This window comes from Onychomys torridus, chromosome 4, assembly GCF_903995425.1.
Source record: "Onychomys torridus chromosome 4, mOncTor1.1, whole genome shotgun sequence".
In the NCBI taxonomy this organism is placed as follows: domain Eukaryota; kingdom Metazoa; phylum Chordata; class Mammalia; order Rodentia; family Cricetidae; genus Onychomys; species Onychomys torridus.
Window position 1 is genome coordinate 93,340,467 of NC_050446.1, and position 22,722 is coordinate 93,363,188.

Consider the following 22,722-nt stretch of genomic DNA (forward strand, 5'->3'; position numbering starts at 1 on the left):
GAAGGAAGCTCAAAAGCAATTTTGTTCAAGTTTGACAGAGAAGCAATAGGATAGGTAAGCTGAAATGCTAGCTTCCAAGAGGTGAGGAGCTAGAGAAGCTGTCCTGTTTTTACGTTAGGCATGGAGGTGAGGGAACAGTCAGGAGGCCCAGGAAGTCAGGGAAACAGGCTCAAGGTTCTGGCTGGTATCCAGGGGGAAAATCCATCTATGAAAAACCAGCCCAAGCCTCTGACCTGAGTTTTGAGGGTACTGGCTTCATCCCAGGACAGAGGATCACAGCAGTGACCAAGGCTAGACCTAGTGTATCAGGAAGGAAAGGCACTGTGGGCTCCAGGGACATGGCTCAGCAGGGGAAACCGCTGCTTGCCTGTCAGAGGACTGAGTTCCCAGCACCCAGAGCAGGTAGCTCACAAAGAGCTTTCACTTCAGCTCCAGAGGAATCTAATACCTTCACATATTTTTTTATGTGTTTTTCCTGAGTGTATGTATATACTACATGTATGCCTGCCTGGTGCTCATGGAGATAAGTCATCAAATGTCCTGGACCTGGAGTTACAGATGGTTTTGAGTCACCGTGTGGGTGCTGAGAACTGGGCCTGGGTCCTCTGTAAGCAGCAATTGTCTATAACCACTGAGCCATCTCTACAGCTGCTGCTGCTGCTAATGTTTATGGTGGGGGGCTGGGTATGGTTCGACATGCCTTTAATCTCAAGAGGCAGGTGGATCTCTGAGTTCCAGGGCAACCAAGTCTACAAGGAAGAGGAAAGGGGTCTCTGTTCTAGGCCATCATTTCTGGAATGCAGTGGGGGACCTCTATGTAAACAAAGTTTTTCCTAGTTGGGGGACTAAACCATTTGCACGAGAAACTTAGAGTGATAAGATAAAGATTAGAATTTTTGTCCTAAACCCAAGTTTCAATAGTATTTGATAGAAAAGACTATTTCTTGCTGCTGAAGAGCACTTGGTGCTCTTCCAGAGAACTTGAGTCTGATTCCCAGCACCCACGTCACATGACTCAGAAAGCTTGTAACTCTACCTCCAGACCTGATCCCCTCAGGCAAACACATGTGACATACGCTCACACATAAATAAGTCTAAAAATTTTTTTGCTGAAAAGATAAAGAGCCCAAGAGTTTGATGCACATGCTTTTTGTCTTCAGTTTCCTCTGTGGAAGGAAAAATACTCTCAAGGTGTCAAATAATGGAAAGAGACAACATATCCTTCTAATCAAATTTAGTTTATTTCAAATTTGTACCAAAAAATATTTCAGGCACCTCTTCAGGTCACTTCCAAAATATATTTATAAACCCTTGGTCAGTGCTGTCATCCCAGAAGCTGCCAGAACCCTGGAAGTCATGTGGTCCAGCCCTCACCCCAAGAATACAGGTAGAGTCTACATGATGGGTAGTAAGAGGGCAGTGGCTGGGCTGTGCTGGCAGTTCCTCTTGTCTTCATAGGTAGGGAATGACTTTAGGACAATAAATATGAGTATTAGCAAAGAAGACTACAAACCAGTCCTACGCCTGCTTGCCATGGCTCTTCGATGTTCATCTATCTCACTGGCAATTGAAAGGCAGTTCTGCTACTCCATCCTCTCAGCTCGGCCTTCTGGGCTGTCTCCCATACTTAACTCTATGGCTATACAGTCTTGATTTCTCAGGAATTCACTTACGAGGAAGAAAGCAGAAACCTAAGCTGCAAGTTCATCCCCAATTTTAGATTAAGAGATTATAATAAATTAACTGATAACATAGAAAGTTGAGGGATGCTGGTAGTAGCAGTCAGACCTCAGGATCAAGACATCCCCTAAACCAATCTTGCTTGGTTTCCTGAACTTAGTGGTGTCACAGGCCGGGGAAGGCAACTTGATTTTCTTTTCTGTTTAAGTAGTAGCCCCCAAGTCATTGGAATGTGATTATTTTTCTAAAATTACTTCCAATTCCTCCAGGTCTTTTTGGAAAGCTGAATCCTAGGAGACAAAGAAACAAGTCGAGTTCAGAATCAGAATTAAGCTTCCCCCAATCACTAGACCCTGACAAGGGCTTCTATACTGAACCAGTCTTCCTCCAAACTCTCCCTCTGACAGCTTAGAGTCCATGCAGTCTGTCTCCTCCTTACCACCTCAAACAAAGGAGGACACAGATGGCATAGCATGTAGGAGACTCCATATAAAATGGTAAACTTTCTTTCCTGGGAAAGGTGTGGCAGAAATCAGTATTTAAAGGCTCTTTTAAAAATTTTTACTGGGGTTTCAGGATTTAGCTTGGTGAGAGAGCGCTTACCTAGCAAGCATAAGGCCCTGGGTTCGGTCCTCAGCTCCAGGAAAAAAGGGGGGGGGGTTTACTGGAGCATGGTGGGGATGTGGGCAATAAGTAAAGCATTTGTCATTTTAGTATTAGGATGTGAATGCAGACACAGAACACATCAAAGCCAAGTGCAGTAACAGCTGATGTAGCCAGGGTTCTTAAGGGAGATGAGAAAATAAGATGGAGAATCATTCCCCTGAAGCTCTCAAGACAGCTAGCTGAAGATGCACAGTGATGGATAACAAATACCCTGTCTCGGTGAAGAGGAAGACAAGGAATGATACCTGAGAGCTGTCCTGACCATGAGTCAAGGCATACACATACCATCCACACAAGCTAAGCTATGGTATTATTGCTGCTATATCTGATCTTAGTACTTGGGAGACTCAGACAAGATGGTCACACGGAGACCAGTCTAAAAGCTACATTCTGAAATGCTGTCTTTAAAAAAAAATACTATTTTACCTCATTAGTGACATCTGGCAGCTCCTGAGCCAACTTCATCCACTTTCTAGCTTCAGAGTTTTTTCCTAATTCTCTATAGCACTGAGAAGAAAACAATTGGAAAGGAGATCAGAAAGAAAGACCATGTATATGTGGACTCAGATGCTCGGGATGACAGTGCACACCTTTAATCCCAAGACCTTGTCTCAAAAAATGGGGGAAAGGCAGGACGGTGGCAGTGCACGCCTTTAGTCCCAGCACTCAGGAGGCAGAGTCAGGTGGACCTCTGAATTCGAGGCCAGCCTGGGCTATTAACAAAGAAACCCTGTCTTGAAAAACCATGGGGGGGGGAGGGAACAGTGGCTCACAACTAATAACCTCAACATTCAGAGGCAGGAGGATTGCCATGAGTTAAAGGTCAGCTTGAGCTATTGAGAACCTTCTTACAAGTACATCTGATCAATATAGCTCTCAAAAGACAGTATCGATAACCCAGTGGCAGAGCATAGACTGTTTAATCCTATCGCCAAGAGATCCCAGAAATACAACGTAAGTGTTTCCACCTATGTTGAAGGTGAATTTACCTTAGAAATATATACCCGTCCAGCTTTTGAAAATCCTGGCTGTAACTCTTCAGCCTGGAGAAAAAAGAAACTCACTTTAAGAGGTTCATAAATTCAATTCAATCTGAAGTTTAGATACTAGAAAGCTCTATAAAATAATCACAAAATTGATTTAGTGTGTCAGGGAATTATTTTTATAAACTCCAAGTACTTCTGATTTCCCCTCAAAATTGTTAATACAAAATTATCCCCCACTAGGAAAAACAACGTCACCAGCTAGGGTCCCAGGAACAAGCCACCGAGGCTCCTGCCCACCAGTCCCTTCTCGGTACCTTCAGGAAGCTCTGCAGCGCCTCCTGCACAGTAGCACTGAGAGGGTTTTCGAACAAGGCTGTGGCCGTCTTTTTTTCCAACCAGCTCAAGTGAGAGACCTGCCACCAAACAATAAGGTGTGAATAGGTTTTTAAGACATCTGTTGGGCCAAACATGGTATCGTATGCCTGTGATCAAAAGCAGTATCTAGACATGGTCTCATACACCTGTAGTCCCAGCACACAGGAGGCTGAGACAGAGATTAGTCCGAGGCCAGCCTGGGCTACATACAACAGGGTCATCTACAAAGCATGAACGATTCAGAGGAAGTAAGAGCCAGACTAGGACGAACGTTGAGGACTTTCTCGAGATTGGTGTGACAGGAACATCTCAGGCCTTAGACTATACTCACCTGGTAGCACCACCTGCCAAGAAGAAAGTGACTCCTGGGATCTTCAGGCTGAAGTGCAATGGCTTTGTCCACATGTTCCTGAGGAGAAGATACAAACTAACATCAAACCCAGAGTTGCTCAGAAAAGAGCAGCAAAGCACCAAGACTGTGGGAAAGCCAGTCTAAGGGCGCAGGGAACCTGGACTGGGCCTGCGCAAGGGAAAGAAGCCTGTCCTCACCTTGAAGCTAAAGCCACTCTGGATACGCCTGGAGATGCCCTCGTGCTCAGCCAGCTGGCCACAAAGAACTGCATACCTGAGGGGGAAGCAGCAAGCTCAGGGAAAGGACCAGACTGTGAGCGTGGGGATGTGTGCAGCATGCCACCCACCCACTGTAGTGACACTCCCCTCTCCTAAGTGTGACATCTGTAATGAATACTCTCCTCTTAGACTCAACGTGATCCCAGTTAATACTTAGCAGCAGGCTTACAATAATTCTCCAAAGTAATTCTAGGTTCTAGTTTTTGTTTTTTAAGCCCTTTCCCTACTGGACACCCCCACCACCACACACACACACACAAAGTAAATCTCTCCTTTATACACTAGAACATTTATCCAGGTGTGATGGCACAGCTCAGTAATTACATCACTCAGAAGGCTGAGGCAGAGGCTGGGTCAAGTTTGAAGCCAGCCTGAGCAAGTACCAGACTAACAAGGACTACCATAGCAAAACCTGTGTAAAACAAAACCAGACAAGGTCTCAATGCAGATCTTTAATTGTCCTTTTTCCATACAGTAGTCGCAGGTATCATGAAAACTTAGTGAGATTACAGCCTAGTGACCTGCCATCATGTGAGGCTCTGGGCTTGACTTCAGGACTGCAAACAATCTGAAAAATCAGCATCTAACTACAAGAGACATCTAGGTGTGTTCCTCTGACTACCTGCTGACTGTGTATTAGAAGTCTCTGTAGGGGTTGGGGATTTAGCTCAGTGGTAGAGCGCTTGCCTAGCAAGTGCAAGGCCCTGGGTTCAAAAAAAAAAAGGAAAAAGAAAAAAGTCTCTGTAGATTAAGAAACACATGGGTAGTGTATCATTAGGCAGGAGGATATGTGTTTTCACATGGTCAAATGAAATGCTCAAGGGTTTTTGTTAACTCGGGAACCAATGGAACAGAGGAAGATCCATCGGTTTGACTTTCTCCCACGTCCTCCCTGCCAGGGAACAAACTCTTCGTCTTCATCTTCCAGCGCTGGGGAACGTCACCCAGGGTAAAGTGCTTGCCTGGCACATGTAAGGTCCTTGTTAGTGGCAAGTGCCACTTGACAAGCCAGGAGAATCTGAACTTTTTAAAGATACATTTTTTAAATGTGTTTGTGTATAACTGTGCATGTGAGCTCAGTGTCCATTGAGGCCAGAAGAGGGCATCAGAGTGCTTGAGCTGGGGTCAAAGTCAGTTTTGAGCCACCCAACCTGGGAGTCTTCTGGAAGAGCAGTGTGTGCTCCTAACCACTGAACTATAAAAATTCTAAACTTAATATGTGTTTATAACACACTCCATAACACACAGTGTGGAGGTCAGAGGACAACTGTGGAGTCAGTTCTCTCCTTCTACCTTTACATGGATTCTGGGGATGGAACTCAGGTCTCCAGACTTGCCCTGTAAGTACCATTATCTATGTGAGCCATCTCACCATCCCACCCCACCCCAACCTAAACTTTGAAGGGCAATGTGGGCAACTTAGTTCAGTGGTAGAGTGGACAGTACAAGACTACTTCAATTCCCAGCACCACACACACAGAGACCAGAAGAAAGCCTTAACTACCTGTCCTGTGCCCCAAACACCCAGTACTAGAAGCAGTTGGCAACGATGTCTTCCCATGCCCAAGTTTCTTTTTCATATATTTGCTAAAACTATCTTGTGGGATGGAGGGGTATGTTTGTATCAGACACTTGGGCTCGTTTCCATGTACAATCCAAATAGCTATTCCTTAGGAATAACTTAAAAAACAAAAACACACAACTGCTTGTTTTCATCCTTGAGAGCCCAGAGTGAGCAACGACACCCAGAAACAGTTACCTGGCTTCTGAGCAGAGCCTTTGCACGGAAAGTTCCAGCCAAGGATGGAAAAACAGCCTCTCAGCTTACAATCTGAGGGCAGGGATTTGAAAAGCACAAGACAGTAGAAGAAGAACAAACCTTTCTATAGATGCTGGAATCAAGGCCTAGGACATGAATTGGCCTCAGCACAAGCCAGTTGGCAAAACTTGTCTCCCAAAAGACCACAAAAGGATTCACTGAGGGAGTCTTGGGTTTTACTTTGTGTGGTGCTGAGAATCACACCAAGGCCTTACTTACGTGTGCTGGGCAAGCAGTCTACCACTGAACTATGCCCTCAGCCCAGGAAGCTAGCGAGGTCTATTAAGTTGATGGCTGAATTTCTTGAGTATAAGCTCACATCTTTTTCTCATGCAAACCAACCAAAGAAGCCAGTGGAATCACAGCTGGGGAAAAGAGCTTTTGCAGGACAGGAAGTGCAGGTTGTCCCAGCTTCCTTGAAGAACTCAAAACCAAGTGTGTGGCCAAAGTGACTCTTGGAAAGATACTCAATCCTCAGCCCCAGCAGAGCAAAGCCTGCGTTTTCTCTGGCCTTACCCTCCAAAGCACACTTCCCCGCCCTGACTGGGGTATGGTGAGGCGTTTGGGAATTCAGGCTAGTGCCCCCAGCCCCCTAGTTCTTCAAGGGAACGCCTCTGGCCAGGGTAAAGAAAAGGGCCTCTGCTCTCCCAAGGCCCGCAGGGTATTATTACCACTGGTGACTTTCAGCACTCTGATCCCCTTTCTCCAGAGCGGCCTCTGCTTCTTCTTTTCCTGGAAGACAGGGAGAGCCAGAGTTAACACAGCTCCTGTGCACACTTCCACAAGAAGCAGCGCAGGAAGAATGACCACTAGATTCCAGCTTCCTCATCTCCACCAGCATCAGCTTGAGCTATCTCTGTTTGTCTGTGTTTTGAGCTATGAGCTCCCGGGTAGCTCAGACTGGCCTGAGCTTGAGACCCTGCCTTCATGCGGTTACAAGTAGTACTGTGCCTGTCACCAACCTGCCGTCTCCTTAGGCCTGCTTGATGTTCTCCAAGTGAAGTCTAGCATTTCAACATGAGAAAGGAACCAACAGAAACTGTCTCCAATAGACCTTATTCTGAAGAGTCTATACACAGGCTTAAGGAGGCTCATGTATCACTAAGTGTTCATGATTTGATTTTTTTTTTTTTTTTTTTTGAAGCTGAGGATTGAACCCAGGGCCTTGCGCTTGCTAGGCGAGCGCTCTACCACTGAGCTAAATCCCCAACCCATGATTTGATTTTTTTTTTTTTTTTGGTTTTTCCAGAGGCTGTCCTGGAACTCACAGAGATCCGCCTGCCTCTGCCTCCCAAGTGCTGGGATTACAGGCATGCACCACCACCGCCCAGCTCATGATCTGATTTTTAAAAATTATTTTTTGTTTGTTTTTCAAGACAGAGTTTCTCTGCATAGTCCTGGCTGTCCTGGAATTCGGTCTGTAGACCAGGCTGACCTCAAACTCACCAAGATCTGCCTGCCCCAGATCCTACCTCTGCCTCTCAAGTGCTGGGATTACAGGCAGATCACTGTGCCCACTCAGGGCAAGGATACTGGGCACACAAACTCAGGTCCTCACACTTGTACAGCAAGCACTTTGTCCAAGACAGTCTCACTGTGTAGCCCCGGGTAACCTCGAACTCATGACCTCCCTACCTCTGCCTCTGAGTGCTCAGACTATGATCCAATGCTTCTGCTGCCACTGCTGACTTTCAGAAATTTTTTTAGCTAGATAGTGACACATGCCTTTGAGTTCTTGTTTTGTTTTTTTTGAGACAGGGTTTCTCTGTGTTGTTCTGGTGCCTGTCCTGGAACTCACTCTGTAGCCCAGGCTGGCCTCGAACTCACAGAGATCCACTTGGCTCTGCCTCTTGAGTGCTGGGATCAAAGGTGTGTGCCACCACTGCCCAGCGGCACACACCTTTAATCCCAAAACTAGGCAGAGGCAGGAGGATCTCTGTGAGTTCGAGTCCAGCCTGGTCTACAGAGTGAGTTCCAGGACAGTCTATGTAGGGAAACCCTGCCTTGAAGAGAACAAATCAATAAACAAACAAGTCCTATGGGAAGAAGTGAGAAATGGTCACAGGAAATCTTTTTGGTTGTTGGTAGCAAGAGATCAAAACAGCACAGATACTAATTAGAATCATCACCAAGAAAGAAAACAAACTTTTTAATGTCTAGGGGTGTTTTGCCTACAGACATGTCTGTGCACCATGGGTATGTCTGGTGCCCACAAAGGCCAGAAGGTGTCAGATTCCCTAGAACTGGAGTTATTGTAAGCCACCCTATGGGTGCTAGGAACTGATCCCAGGTCCTCTGGAAGATCAGTAAGTGGTCTTAACTGCTGGGCCATCTCTTCAACCCCCACAAATTTTTCTTTCCCCGAGTGTCATGGTGACACACCCTAAGGGGTGAAGGTAAAAGGATTGCTGAAAGCTGGAGGCCAGCCCAGTCCATGTGGCCAGTTCCAGAACAGCTAAAGCTACACAGTAAAGCCCTGTCTCCAAGAACTTTTTATTTTTTATATTTATTTATTTGGTTTTTCAAGACAGTTTCTCTGGGGCCCTGGCTTTCCTGGAACTCACAGAGATCCACCTGCCTTTGCCTCCAGAGTGCTGGGATCAGAGATGTGTGCCACCGCCACCCAGCAATTCTATTTATTTTTAAAACACGGTCTCATTACATAGCTCAAGCTGATCTCAAATTCAATCCTCCTAAATGCTGGGTAATGGTACCAACACCTAGCTGAAAGCAGAACCCTTTGAAGAGAAAACTAACTAATAATTGAACCTAAAACTCACAGTATGACTGAGGCTGGCCTCAGAGTCACTGCAGTCCTCCTGCCTCAGCCCCCAAGTACTGAGATTCCAGGTGTGACCCACTACACCCAGTTCATTCTCGTTTTTAAAGTTCCCAGGTTCTCTTACTCCATGACTGACAAGGCCAAGTCCTAAGAGCAGCACGGCTCAGTTGCATTCTACCTTCCAAAACAGAGATTTAGGAAACAGACAAATAAGCCAGCAATGATCTCCCAAACTACTTCTCTTAGGTGTACACATATGTACTACACCCAGTCTCAGAATTTCTGTCCTGCTGACTCCAGATTCCTGAGCAGTAAGCAAAACCTCCTCCTCTTTCTGGTTGGGAAGTCAAAGCAAAGAACAATATGACCACAACATAAACATCAAAAACAGCAAGCACCTATGCTACTATCTCTACTGGTCATTAGAGAGCAAGAGGCCTTGGAAGGCAGTTTGTCCCCACTGAGTAACTATTCCTGCCCTAGCAGCTTCTGGGTCTCAAGCAAATGGGCCATCTGTACCTGCACAGTTGCTTACATTCCCATCAGGGACCTGTCAACATTTACCATTTAGGGCATATGACTTCTTCTCGCTCTCCTCCTCAGTAAGTTCAGACATGTCACTGTAGGCCCGGGCCAGACGCCACAGAAAGTCTTGTCGGCTTCCATACTATAGACCAAAAAGGAATAAATGAGTATCCTCATCCATGAAGAATGGGGCCCTGGTCATCTCCCTACACTGTATGTTTGTGTCTAAGACAGTGGTATAATCCCCGACATCTGACAACCCCTATGCATGGCCTTCCCACTCCACAACTTGCCATGCACAGTTAACTGGAGACACTATCTCTAGTTGATAGTTTGCACAATCACTGGATAGGAATACTCTGGCCTCCTCATATTGCTAGGATGGAAGGTCAACTCCAAGAAGATATAATGAGACACAACAAAAGAAGTCTCTGGCTGACACATGAAACTGCTCATAAGAAGGGAGAATTCTGCTGGCCACGGTGGCCGGCATCTTTAATCCCAGCACTCAGGAGGCTGAGGAAGATGGATCTGTAGTTTAAGACCAGCCAGGACTACTTAGTGAGACCTGCCTCAAGGGGTAGGGGGCGGCTTCTAATTTCAGGGAGGAATTTACAGAGTAAATTTGGCTTGTGAGCCGAGGGAATCGGTGAACGACCTACACAAAGTCACTTCAAGTAGGGCAGGCACATTCGGACTTGCCTCAAGGAAATCAGAAGAAACCAGGAGGGGGCAGGGGGGGAGTAGGGGCAGGGGGGGAGTGGGGGCACAAGTAGTCGGGTCCTTTGCATTTTTCCCTTCGGAAAGAGAGGGCTCCTCGGCGTTCTACAGGAGGAAAAAGCATGCCCTTCCTCAGGGGCAGGAAGCTGTGGGGAGGCAGTGCTGCTTCAGGGCCCCACCTCCTTCCCGTTGGGTTTGTCAGGTTAGAAACCATGTGGGCTGTTTGGTTGGTTGGTTGGTTTTTCGAGACAGGGTTTCTCTGTATAGTTTTGGAGCCTGTCCTGGATCTCACTCTGTAGACCAGGCTGTCCTCGAACTCACAGAGATCCGCCTGGCTCTGCCTCCCCAGTGCTGGAATTAAAGTGCCTCCCCACCGCCCAGCTTGGTTTTTGTCTTTCATTCTGTTTTTTTCGTTCCCTGGGAGTGTCAGATTCAAGAGAGGGGCAAAGGAAGGGAAGAGGCAGCAGAGTCTCACCCACCGCCAGCTTATTGTTGAGCAGCAGCTGGAAGCCCTCACGCTTGTTCTGCTTGCTGCCCTGGTGCAGCTCATCTGCCTGCTGCAGGAGCAGCAGCACATCCTCGAGGCCTGAGGAGCCGTCAGCCTCCAGGGCTCCAGACGCAGGACTTGAAGCTCCCTCCATATTAAGGTCCAGAGAATCCTTCCTCCCCATCTTCACAGTCTCACAGCTCACGTCGTCCTCGCCATCCTCGCTCTCCTTGTCAGAGTCCCGCTCATAGTCGGATTCGGCATTGGCTGTTGTGTAACTGGCAGAGCATCAAGTGACAGGATTAGGAAGGGATTATTTACTCAAAACTAGGGTTTGTTCTCCACAGAAGAGGAACTACACAGCACTGTTGTCCATTGAGCCAGATCGTTTCTTACATAAGGGCAGAAACTAGTCTTCAAGTGAAGGTTTGAACTATTGGCTAGGGAATGATCAAGGAGGAAAGAGGTGTCCAGTCAGCTAGGGGATGGATGGATGCTGGTCAGAGTCAAACATAAGATCCCCTCTGTTTAGTTACCACTCAAACCACAGAAAGCAAAAAAGGGGAACACGTTTAAGAATTAGACTGCATGGGCCTGGAGAGACAACTCAGTGGTTAAGAGCACTGGCTGCTCTGCTAGAGGTCCAGAGTTCAGTTCCCAGCCGCCACATGGCAGCTCACAACCATCTGTAATGGGATCTGATGCCCTCTTCTGGTGCGTAGACATACATGCCAACAAAGCACCCATGTACATAACATACATGAATAAACCTTAAAAAGAAAAGTAGACTGCAGTCTGGGTGTGGTGACACACATCTATAATCCCAGCACTCAGGGAGCAGAAGCAGGAGGGTCGGGAATTCAAGGGAACCGTTGGCACATTGCACATTTGAAGCCAGCCTGGTGGTGAGACAGCCGGGTAGGTAAAAGTGTTTGCTGTACACATCTGATGACCCAAGAGGACCAACCCATGTACATGCCTACATCATATACATGCACAATAAAACTTTTTTTAATATAACAAAGAAGAACTAAGGCTGGGGGGGGGGGGGCTCTTACGCACCGTTGCTAGATTGCTTGCCTGTCATGTACACAAGGTCCAGGGTTCAATCCCCAGCACAGAAACAACAGAAAGACTGGAGGAGATGGGGAGGAAATAACCTTACAAACACAGGTGGAGCTGATTGGAGCTATACTGATGAGCTAAATTTGGTAATCATCTTCATTAGCCAAAGACATCTGCCAGAACCTTACCTGAGAGTGGGTGTCAGCCTCTGAGGCATGAGCAACAGCCACGCTTTTCTCAATCTCTTTCTCAAACTTGTACCTGTGACCAAGTCAACCAAACGTCATTGACAGTAGCAGCAGCCTTGGGAATGTAGAAGGGTGTCAGAGGTCACTCTCAGCTGTTAACAGTCCCTACAGGAGAATGTCTCTGGGGCTGCTATAAGCCTGGTGATTTCTATGAGCCACCACTACAGAGGGAGTCAAGTATCTTAGTTTTCTGTCCACCAGCAGCTGATGAGGGCACTTCCCTAACTGCTAGCTAAATCAGACAAGAAATGGGCCTGGGATATAGGATTTCCAGGGGCCAGAAACAGACACCAGAGAGCCCTCCAGAAGCACAGGGAAGATTCTACATTTCATTTGGAGGGAAGAATAGAGGCAGGCTCCCTGTGGCCAACACAAAACAAACAACAGTCTCTGCCCATATGAGACGGCCTGACATCTGGCTGAATGCTGTAGACAAAAGCGCTGTCATCTACAAAGCCACTCAGGTGAGGTCTGAAGGCACCAGGTGAGTAAGCAGAGCTGGTGCTACAGTCTAAACAGGTGATTGCTGCTGTTCAGAGCAGCTTCTGTTCTATTTGAAAAGGCAACCAGAGCATCAACTAAAGAACCCACAGGATGCCCCGCGGCAGTGGCTCATGCCTCTAATCCTAGGACTCATTAGCTAGCTAGTCTACCCTTGTGGCCAGTAAGAGATCCTGCCTTTAAAAAAAAATATCCGGGCAGTGTTGGTACACACCTTAATCCCAGCACTTGGGAAGCATAGGCAAGTGGATCTCTGTGAGTTCGAGGCCAGCCTGGTCTACAGAGTGAGTTCCAGGGCTACACCTGTCAGATGGGGTCAGACTGCATGATAGCATGGGATCTTTCCCTTCTAGCAGTTTGCAGTAAGAACTTGAACTTAGAGGTGAAAAGAACAAGAGGAAGTAGCAGACTTCATAACCAATCTGAGTACTGATGAAATGAGACCACACAAGAGCAAGCTAGAGCCACTCCTACAGAGCCTAGGCAATAACCTGCCCAGAGGAGAGGATTAAGGCAGGGTCTACTCTGCCCAGCCAGGGCCAAAGCAAAATGAGTAAGGAATGTACCTGGTGTGGAACCTGAAACCTCAGAGGTTCTCTTTGCTAGACAAGAGAGACCACATGCTGGAGAAGTTCAAATGGGAGACTGGGCCTCCAGTACTCCTGGGGCACTGCTCTGGTTCTGCTGCCCTTTCCCTGGGGCTTCAAGGCCAGAACTCACATCCCAAAAAGCTGCAGAGGTGAGAAGGGGCCTTGACGCCACCACAGTAAGAGCTAATAGGGCCCAGGAAGCAGCAGGCCAGCAGAGAGCTTCATACCTCAGCCCACCTCAAGTCCTGTCACACCACAAGGAGCCTCACGTCACGGCAACAGTCCATAGGCTTCTGAGGGCCTGAAGAGATCTGCTATGTGCCAGGGTTGCTCTATTTACAACATTCCCTCACCTTCCACCTCCAACCCTTGTGGAAATCTACCAGAGGGTTTCATCTGGTTGCCATGCCCCAAGGCTTTTGAGATCAGTACTCAAGAGAAACACAGAGTTCCCACAGTGTGCAGGAGACTAGGCTACCCTGCTCTGTTCCAACAGAGAGCTGATGAAGTAGAAATGAACAATTCAGTTTCCCACCTGTCTATTCCTACTGCTGACTATTTTCTTTGACCTCCTAGTTCCCAGTAGAGAGCTGAGCCTGGGACACTGGGACATGACCAGGCTTGTGCCCTAAGCCTAGGAGGATCTCCGTAGTAGACATAAGCCACAGAAGACCTGAAGTAACGGAGGTTCAATGCTCAAGGAGGAAAGAGAGAAGCAAATGCTTGGCTGGGGCGCCTGGGAGGCTGTACTTAAAGGCATGTTGGCTTCTTTGGGGAAAATATCAAGCTATGTTTGGTACAATGCCCAGGGAATACACAAACAAAGCTGCACAGTGATTCTGCTTCTGCCACTGGGGTCGACAGCTGGAAGCTCAAATGTGTTTATTTGGAAGAAGGAATACGGGTAGGTGAGACAGTTTGACAAGTAGAGGCACATGTTACCAGGCCTGATGACCTGAGTTTGAGCCTCAGAACCCACATGATGAAAGGAAGGAACCAGTCACTGAAAGTTGTCCTCTGATCGCCCATGCAACTGTGGCACACACTTGTGCATGCATGCACACGAGAAATTAAATAAATGTAAGATTTGTAAAAAAAATAAATTTTAGAAAGACTGCAGCTGGGCGGTGGTGACACATGCCTTTAATCCCAGGACTTGGGAGGCAGAGGCGGACAGATCTCTGAGTTTGAGGCCAGCCTGGTCTACAAAGTTCCAGAACAGCCAGGGCTATGCAGAGAAACCCTGTCTTGCAAAAGCAAAACAAACAAACAAACAGAATAAGCAAAGGCATGGAGCAAGAAGCAGAAGATGGCCTGTCTTAGGCCAGTGAGCAGCCAGTACATGTGACAGGCTTGGTCTGAAACAGGCATGGGGAGATTCTAGTGAAATCATCAGAGGCCAAGGGCTGGTGGGGACAGGGATGGTGTGTGTGTGTATGGGGGGTCAGCTCTCCATGGAATAGCCTACCAAATCATCCTTCAAGAATCTTTCCTCCCTAAGGTACACATGCTCAAAGCCATTTCAGAGTTTTATGATCTCCTCCCAGAATCTCCCCTTGACCTATATGGCATCTACTGTGATGAAAAAATGATTCCCCATGGCCACTGCCCCAGATAGCAGCCAGCTAAGCCACAGAGTCTTGCACCAGCAGCAGCTTTCACATGCCACAGGATCAGACATGGGGCTGAGCCTAGTGATGCTATAATTAAGAAAGCCATCCATCATCCCTCTGCTGCCCTACCCCGCTCCTGTGGCCATGGATGGCCAGTGAGCACCCATGCAGTAAGGCACTCACTCTGGCCCACTGGAACCAGGAGATGAACTTGTTTATGTCACTTTTTAAGACACAGGGTCTTATAAAATAGTCTAAGCTAGGCTCAAAATTTACTACAGTGATTCTGGGCTGGCTTTAAACTTCCAATCATCAGCCTCCCGAGTGCTGAACTGCCGAGAGTACTACCATACTTGGCTGAGCCACAAGTCTGGATGACTTCTTTGAATCATCAGGTGAACAGTGCTGGTGGTGTTCCTGTCACCGCCCAGTCTTTCTTCTATGCTAAACTTTTCTTTAAAAAACAATAAAAGTGAGCCAGGCAGTGGTACACATGCTTTTAATCCCAACACTTAGGAGGCAGAGGCAGGTGGATGTCTGTGAGTCCCAGGACAGCCAAGGCTATACAAAAAACCCTATTTCAAAAAATAAAAATAAAGAAATAAAAGCAAACAAATAATTATTTATTAACAGTCTGAGTTTTACACTTTCAGTTTGAGAAAATCTCTCCTCCTGTTCTTCAGGGTTTCACGGTATAGCTCTGGCTATCCTGGAACTCACTCTGAAGACCAGGCTGGCCTTGAACTCAGAGCTCCACCTGCCTCTGACTCCTGAGTGCTGGGATTAAAAGTGTGCGCCACCACTGCCTGACCTGTTCTTCACTCTTAGAAAGGTCAACCAGGGACTGGAAGGAAGGCTTAGTGGTTAAGAGTACTCGTTGCTCTTGTAGAAAGCCTGGGTTTGGTTCCCAGCACCAACAAGATGGCTCACAACCATCGGTTAACTCTGTTTAAGGAGGTCTTATGCCCTCCTCAGGCACCAGGCACACAAATGGTATACATACATACACGCAAACAAAACATTCACATACAGGAAATTGTTTTAAAAAGGAAGCGCGAGCAGCTGGAGCGCCGGCTCAGCAGTTAAGAATCTTTCCTGCACTTGCTGACCTGGGTTTGATTCCCAGCACCCACATACAGCTCCCTCCAGTTCCAATGGAGCCACTGCCCGCTTTCTGATCTACACAGGCTCTTCACACATGTGGAGCATATACATTTACACAGCCACATACACATAAACAAATACCAATCCCTCAAAAAAGGCTCACAGAGCTGAGGGATGGCTCAGCTGACAAGAGTGCTTGCTGCACAGTCATGAGGACCTCAGTTCAAATCCCCAGAAGCCAGATGATGTCTGGTACCTGTAACCGCAGTGCTAGTGCTATGAGAGGCAGAGACAGGAAGCTAGCTGGAGCTAACTAGCCACTAGCCTAGCCCCAGGTTCAGTAAGAGATCCTGACTGGAGGAAATAAAGTGAAGACTCATATAACAGAACATCCTTAGTCCTCTCTAGCCTCCAGACACACATATACATAGATCATACACATGACAACACTCAACCCTCGGTCTCCCATTCAAGTGACCTAGGTCATCAGGTTTCACAGAGATGCTCCTTATTTGCAGTCAGTTCTTTGGATGCAACCTAAATGTACGTCATCTCTGTTCCTACCTCTAACATAGCCTAAGGAAGCATCTCTGACAGAACACAGTTGGGTACACTGAAAAAACTAGTTCTAGCTGGGTGGTGGTGGCGCATGCCTTTAATCCCAGCACTCGGGAGGCAGAGAGGTGAGTCTGAGGCCAGCCTGGTCTACTGAGCGAGTTCCAGGACAGCCAGAGTTACACAGGGAAACCCTGTCTTGAAAAGCCAAAACCAAAACCAAAACCTGCCATTAAAGACCAATGGCAGGAACATGAAAAAGGACAGTAATTTTATTCTTAATTTTTGTAGGAAAACCAAATGAGGAGCTAGGCATGTAGCCCATGGCAGAGCACTTGCTTAGCACCGGGGAGGTCCTGGGATTGATCCCCAGCATGAAAAGAGAACTAGAAAGAAGCAGGAGAAAATAACAGCCTCCTAAACAAACAAGACTAAAGTAGGAGGAGCCCTGCCGCCCCGCAGGTCCGTCCTGGGCAGGGAGCTGTGGCAGCTCAGTCAATGGGAAGAACTCCCAAGAGCTACATGCCACACATGTGCTAATGGCAGCCCTATGTGCCCTGAAGACCAGGCTACTCCTCAGGTCATGGACTGCAACAGGGCTGCAGATAAACCAGATTGTCAGGACAATGGGATTAGCAGGAGGCACACTAAGTCTGCCCTTGGAAGTTGTATAAGCCCGGTCTGAGTGTCAAACCTCAATAAGCTCAAGTTCTCCATCTGAGAAACAGAACCTGGGTCACAGGAATATCATGAGGATTAAGTGAGAAAACACCACTAAGGTGCTTAGCACAACATCAGAGGAAGTAAATAAATGGTACCTAGTGTTACAAGGTGTGCCTGCTAAAGAGATGAATCTGCTCTGGAGTATCCTGAATGGCTGATTTTAACTTCTAGCTGCCATGGGCATATTCTAGTTAGCTCAGCCACTCTGACCTGACAGAAATTTGGCTGTTCTCTGACCCAGTCTATTCCTTGAGGAGGAACAAAGGTCAACAGAGGCTACCCAGGAGAAAAATCAGCCTCTAAGTCTGAAGACTAACCAGCTGGATGACCGGCACATAGGGTAAGCGCTGCCACCAACAGCATCAGAATGTCCTCGGGACCAAAGTTTCAGAACGGAGCTGTAGCTTAAAATTAAAAAGTCCTTCCCCTGACCAAGCTTGAAAGAGACTGACCTGCCCACTGCTGTCTCGCCTCCTGGTAAATCCTATCACCGGATCTGCTGAGCACGCAAGAGTTACCTCCCCACTGTACGGATGCAAGAGAGCATGGACCAGACTCCCCCGGGAGGAGAGTGGGGTCTGGGGAGAGGGCGTACATTGACAGGCTCCCAGACTCTGTCAGGAGGAAAGGGGGGCCTGGGGAGAGGGCATACATTGACAGGCTCCCAGACTCTGTCAGGAGGAGAGGGGGCCTGGGGAGAGGGCACATTGACAAACCCCCAGACTCTGTCAGGAGGAGAGGGGGCCTGGGGAGAGGGTGTACATTGACAGGCTCACAGATTGGGCACACATTGCTCAGCCACTCAAGGAAAGAAGGAAGTTATAAAATAAGGCTCAGCAAGCCCTTGTGGATAACACGCAAAAATGCCCAGAAAAATGATGGAAAAAGAAAAAAGCCCTAGGCTGGGGAGATGGCTTAGCAAGTAAGAGCACTTGCTGCTCTTGCAGAGGTCCCAAGTTCGGTTCCCAGAACATACGTGGCTGCTTACAACCATTTGTAACTCTGGTTCTAGAAGAATCTAGTGCCCTTTTCTGACCTCTGCAAGCCCCAGGCATAGAAGCAATGCACTTATATGCATAGAGGAAAAATATGTACATAAAATAAAATGTATTTTTTAAAATAATATAAAAAAAAGCCAACTCAGAGAGATAACAGATGTACATCATAACAACTGCTAACATTGCAATTTGGATGGCATCAACTGGGAAGGTGTTTCCACTCAGTCATCCCCTACTTTTATTCAAAGATGACGGGACGGCACCTTGGTTTGGATTTGATGGCTAATGCTCTGACAGGTACAATGCAGCTGCGGCTCTCAGGGCCTCCGGAGACGACTCACCCTCCTTCACTCTCGGCATCCGTGAGCGCAGCCCCCGAGGAGGCGGTGAAGTAGACGGAGCTGGAACCAGTGGAATCACTCCTCTCCCTGGTGAAAGGGAACCGGCGCCGCCGGGCCACTCTCTGGTTCTCTTCTATATGCGCTCTGGAAAGCGGGGCATATCCCAGAGGGCCGTTAGGACCCACACGGCCTGTCCGTCCCTCACTCCTCCCTCAGTCAAGGACAAGGAAGGAGAAAATTCTGGGTCTTTACTCTCAGGAGAGCAGGGGGAGCTGTTTGGCAGAAGAACTGGGAAGAACAAAGAGGCTGAGCTGCTGCAGGAGCCCAAAGGGCACAAGGCAGCAAGGCTCTTGGGAAAAGGAAGGAACCAGATATGCAGCTTCTTCCACACTGGGTTAGCAGCTATAAAATGGGCTTGTTCTGTGGTGATATATTTGTAATCTAAGAACTAAAGCTTGCCTGAAGGTCAGAGGACAGAGGCAGCCACAGAGTTAGCAGTCAGGCAGTGGTGGCACACACCTTTAATCTCGGCACTAGAAAGGTTGAAACAGGAAGTGATATGGCTGGGCAGAGAAAGGAATATAAGGCGGGAGGAGACAGGAACTCTGGCTTTATTCAGTCTGAGGAGTTGGTGGGGTAAGAGGTGGTGGCTGTGGCTTGCTCTGCTTCTCTGATCTTTCAGCTTTCACCCTGATATCTGGCTCCAGGTTTTTATTATAAGACCATTTAGGATTCGTGCGACATTGTTCCTTAGAGAGACCAGAAAAGGCAGAACACCCTCCAGCTGAAAAAGCTGTGGGAGCCAGGACAAGTTGGGGGACTGGGCAAAGCAAGAGAGACCAGGTCACTCACCGGACCTCCCCAACAATCTCCCCGGCCAGCCCTTGCAGGCTGCTCCGAAGCTCCTCTACCTCCCGCCGCAGAGCCCCAAGACTGGTCAGCACAAAGTCCAGGCGGTCCAGCACCTTCTCCTGTCCTTCCTGTGGGAGGCTGGGCAGCACCGCAGCATCTCCAGCTTCCCCTGGGATGGCCCGCAACTGCTGCACTCCTGAAGCAAGGGGACAGAAAACAGTCACCCATGGGATACGGTGGGGGGGGGGGGGGTTGCAAAATAAATAAATAAATAAATAAATAAATAAATAAACCCTCAAACCTAGAATTCTTGAGCATTTGCTTCTCTTGTTCTGTTTTTAGACAGGTCTATGTAGTCCCCACTGTCCTAGAACTCCATATGTAGACCAGGCAGAGATCTACCTGCCTCTGCCCCCCCTGAGCACTGAGTTTAAAGGCATGCAACACTATCCTGGGTCACTTGCTTCTCCTGGATTCAATTTACAGAGAAGAAATTGAGCCTGTGAGAGCACACATTCCACATCTAAGTCATAGTACAAGTTCCAAGTCACTATCCAGAAAAATCAGAAAGAAAACATAGATGTCTGGACCAACAAGGTGAGTCATGGATAAAAGTACTTGCTGCTCAAGCTGATGACCTAAGTTCAATGCCCAAGTCCCACATGGTGAGGGAGGGAACCACTCCTGCAAGTTGTTCTCTGACCTCCACATAGGAGTGCCCACTCCACCTACACATCGGTGCGCATGCATATACACATACACACACACACACACACACACACACACACACACACACACCCCTTTAAGTCCCCGATCTCTAAAGAAAGACTATCTGCTCAAAGAACCTTTGAGCTAACGTAAAATGCCTGCAAGGGTGTGGTACTTAGAAGGCAGGAGGGCTGTTCTGTTATCAAAGAACCACCTTTGGCAGGAGTGACTGCACTTCAGAGGTAGAGACAAGAGATCAGGAGTTCAAGATCAGTCTTAGCTACAGAGTGTTTGAGGATAGCCTGAGCTATGTGAAGCCCTGTCTCAAAAATACAAAAAGAATAAAATTGTCTCTGGCTTTATAGTGCCAAATACCAGGCAATCAATACTAATTACACAGTAAAACAAAAATTGGGTTTGTTCAAATTCTGACATCACAGTGAATAATAAACTGTCTCTCTTGAGGCCATAATGAGTGTTATCAGAGAGGGGCTAAAAGAAAGTGGGCAGTCAAAAAGAAAAGGTCCATGGGAAAAAAACGGCCAAACTCCATGAGAAAAACATTATTACTATTACCAAGCTCAATCTGCTCACCCTGAACTGAGCTCAATGAAATTTAGGAACTTGGTAGCCATTTAAAGCAGCTGGACTGGAATATGCACTAGGGAAGAACTCAAGGAGGGCCCACGGAGCAGACATACACACACCCCTTGTTAAAGGAAATCTAGGAGCAACCTAGGCCAGCAGTGCTTGGGACTATACCTAGAATGTGTCTGCTTTCTCCCAGCCTCCGGGGAGAGCAGACCACGACTAAGAAATTACAAACAAGCAAAGCACCAGGGAAGGGAGAAGGACAGGACACTGCCATGCCATGTTGCCACCATGTTATCAAATGCTGACAGCTGCAACCTAGGGTGGGAAGTCTGGGAACACTCTTGCAGAACTAACATTTCCAGTTGGCACAGAGTAAGAGAATATCTGACTACATTGGTTGTCCGAGAAAACATTTTCAGTCAACACGAAATGAGATCTAAGCAAGCTTCTATTATCCAAATAAGAGGGAGAGATTCCAAGCCCTAAATGTTTTGCTCAATGAGTTAACCTGAAGGTTTTTTCTGAAATGGAACACATTTCACCTGTTACTGCTGGCTTTCAGCCACTGGGCTCCAGTTGCATGAGTGTGCTCCCAGCCCATGTTGTGGAAAGTACACTGAACCAGATGACCAGGTCCAGCTTTATTACTTACTCTGTAACAACCTTGGGAAAGTTACACAATCCCTCTAAATTTTCCTTCATGAAAAGGATCTTAAAAACTTGGATTACTCTCCAAATGCCCTTCACATTTGAATACATAATTTGCTAGTCAAGCTATCAAGAGTGTTTAATCCTACAAGAGTATTCATTTTTCTTTCTTCCAGACTCTTCCTCTATCACACCCCTCACCCAACACTATGCAAATGCCCTTAGTACACGTTCATGAGTGTGACCAGAACTAAAAGTGAAAGCTACAGTCTCCTTGCACTAAGCTTTCCTGGAATCAGAGGAAAGAGGACAGCTGTCCTTTTTGATACGTTTTCCTAAAAGAGTGAAACTCAGCTCTTCCAACGGGCCAGTCCACCTGCTCTGCCAAAGACAGCCCGATCCCCGGGGTCATCAGTAAGTAATGACCTGTGCTCGTACCCTGGCGTCCGCTCTCTGAAGCCTGCGCATAGTCCAGGGAATTGGGCAGACTGTGGCTCCGGCCATGGCGCTGGGCCCGTTTCCATCGCTGGCTATAAAGGACGCACAGGAATCCAAGGCCGGCGGCAGTACCAAGTAACAGTCCCAAGCCCGCGCGGGAGCCGCCTAGGGCCGCCAGTCTAGACATAGTGCACCTGCAGCCGGAGCGAAAAAAAGAAAACAACAAACAAATCAAAGCCGGGAGCGAACCGACAGGGAGAGAGTTATCAGCCTGGTCTTCCACCCGGGAGGCAGGACCCGTTGTCCACATCCTCACCCAAGTCTAGCCCCTCCGATGCCGCAGCTCCCCGGCGCGGACGGACGCCCTGCCAGGGGGCAGCAGCTCTGATCCAACGCGCCCCTGGCCTCCTCCCTGCACTGCACGTGGCAGCCTCGCAGCCCGCTGCACACTCTCGGCCTCCCGGCGTCCCCGAAGCCACTCTGGCCCCAAAGGAGACCAACTCAGACCCTTACCCGGCCACCAGCCACCATAGCAATAGCAGCCACACCGGCCTCACGCTGTCAATGATCGTGATGGCCTTAACCCGCGCCACCTGCTCGGAGCACTGTGAGAATGCGCGTGGAGATGACGCATGAGGCTCCGCCTCCCACCCGGACTCTAGGGGCGGGGCCACAGCTGCTGTTGTGCGCCTGTGCGGGAGCCGGGCAGGGAGGCTAGGGAGCTGGGGCCGGGCAGGGAGGCTAGGGAGCTGGGGCCGGGCAGGGAGGCTAGGGAGCTGGGGCCGGGCAGGGAGGCTAGGGAGCTGGGGCCGGGCAGGGAGGCTAGGGAGCTGGGGCCGGGCAGGGAGGCTAGGGAGCTGGGGCCGGGCAGGGCCCGTCTTCTGGGTGGACCTCGTTTGCCCTGACGCGGGTCCCTCGGTGCTGCGCCCAGAATGTGCTCCGCAAATCTCACGCAGTCCATACCTGGAAGATGCCGCCCTCCACTTCTTCCTAACACGGTCTTTATTCCCGGCTGATTGAGTCGTTTACGGATTTTCTACTCAAACCATTTACAAAACCCTAAACAACAGTGCC

General features: G+C 48.3%; 1 protein-coding gene across 2 annotated transcripts; it reads right to left on the bottom strand.

Moving 5' to 3' along the window:
* Positions 1 to 1,219: 1,219 nt before the first annotated feature.
* Positions 1,220 to 22,262, bottom strand: Rmdn3 (regulator of microtubule dynamics 3). 2 transcript variants are annotated; one of them, XM_036185586.1, is made up of 13 exons: positions 22,162 to 22,262; positions 21,649 to 21,842; positions 19,261 to 19,456; positions 18,409 to 18,552; positions 10,663 to 10,948; positions 9,503 to 9,605; positions 6,828 to 6,888; positions 4,257 to 4,332; positions 4,039 to 4,116; positions 3,647 to 3,745; positions 3,336 to 3,389; positions 2,773 to 2,853; positions 1,220 to 1,970 (listed from the first exon to the last, which is right to left on the bottom strand). In XM_036185586.1, exons 2-13 carry the CDS (start codon positions 21,833 to 21,835, stop codon positions 1,917 to 1,919), a joined length of 1,419 nt encoding a protein of 472 aa, XP_036041479.1. In that variant the 5' UTR covers positions 21,836 to 21,842; positions 22,162 to 22,262; the 3' UTR covers positions 1,220 to 1,916. The 2 variants fall into 2 exon arrangements, with proteins under 2 accessions (XP_036041479.1, XP_036041478.1); XM_036185585.1 differs by having other exon boundaries at positions 21,637 to 21,842.
* Positions 22,263 to 22,722: the final 460 nt, after the last annotated feature.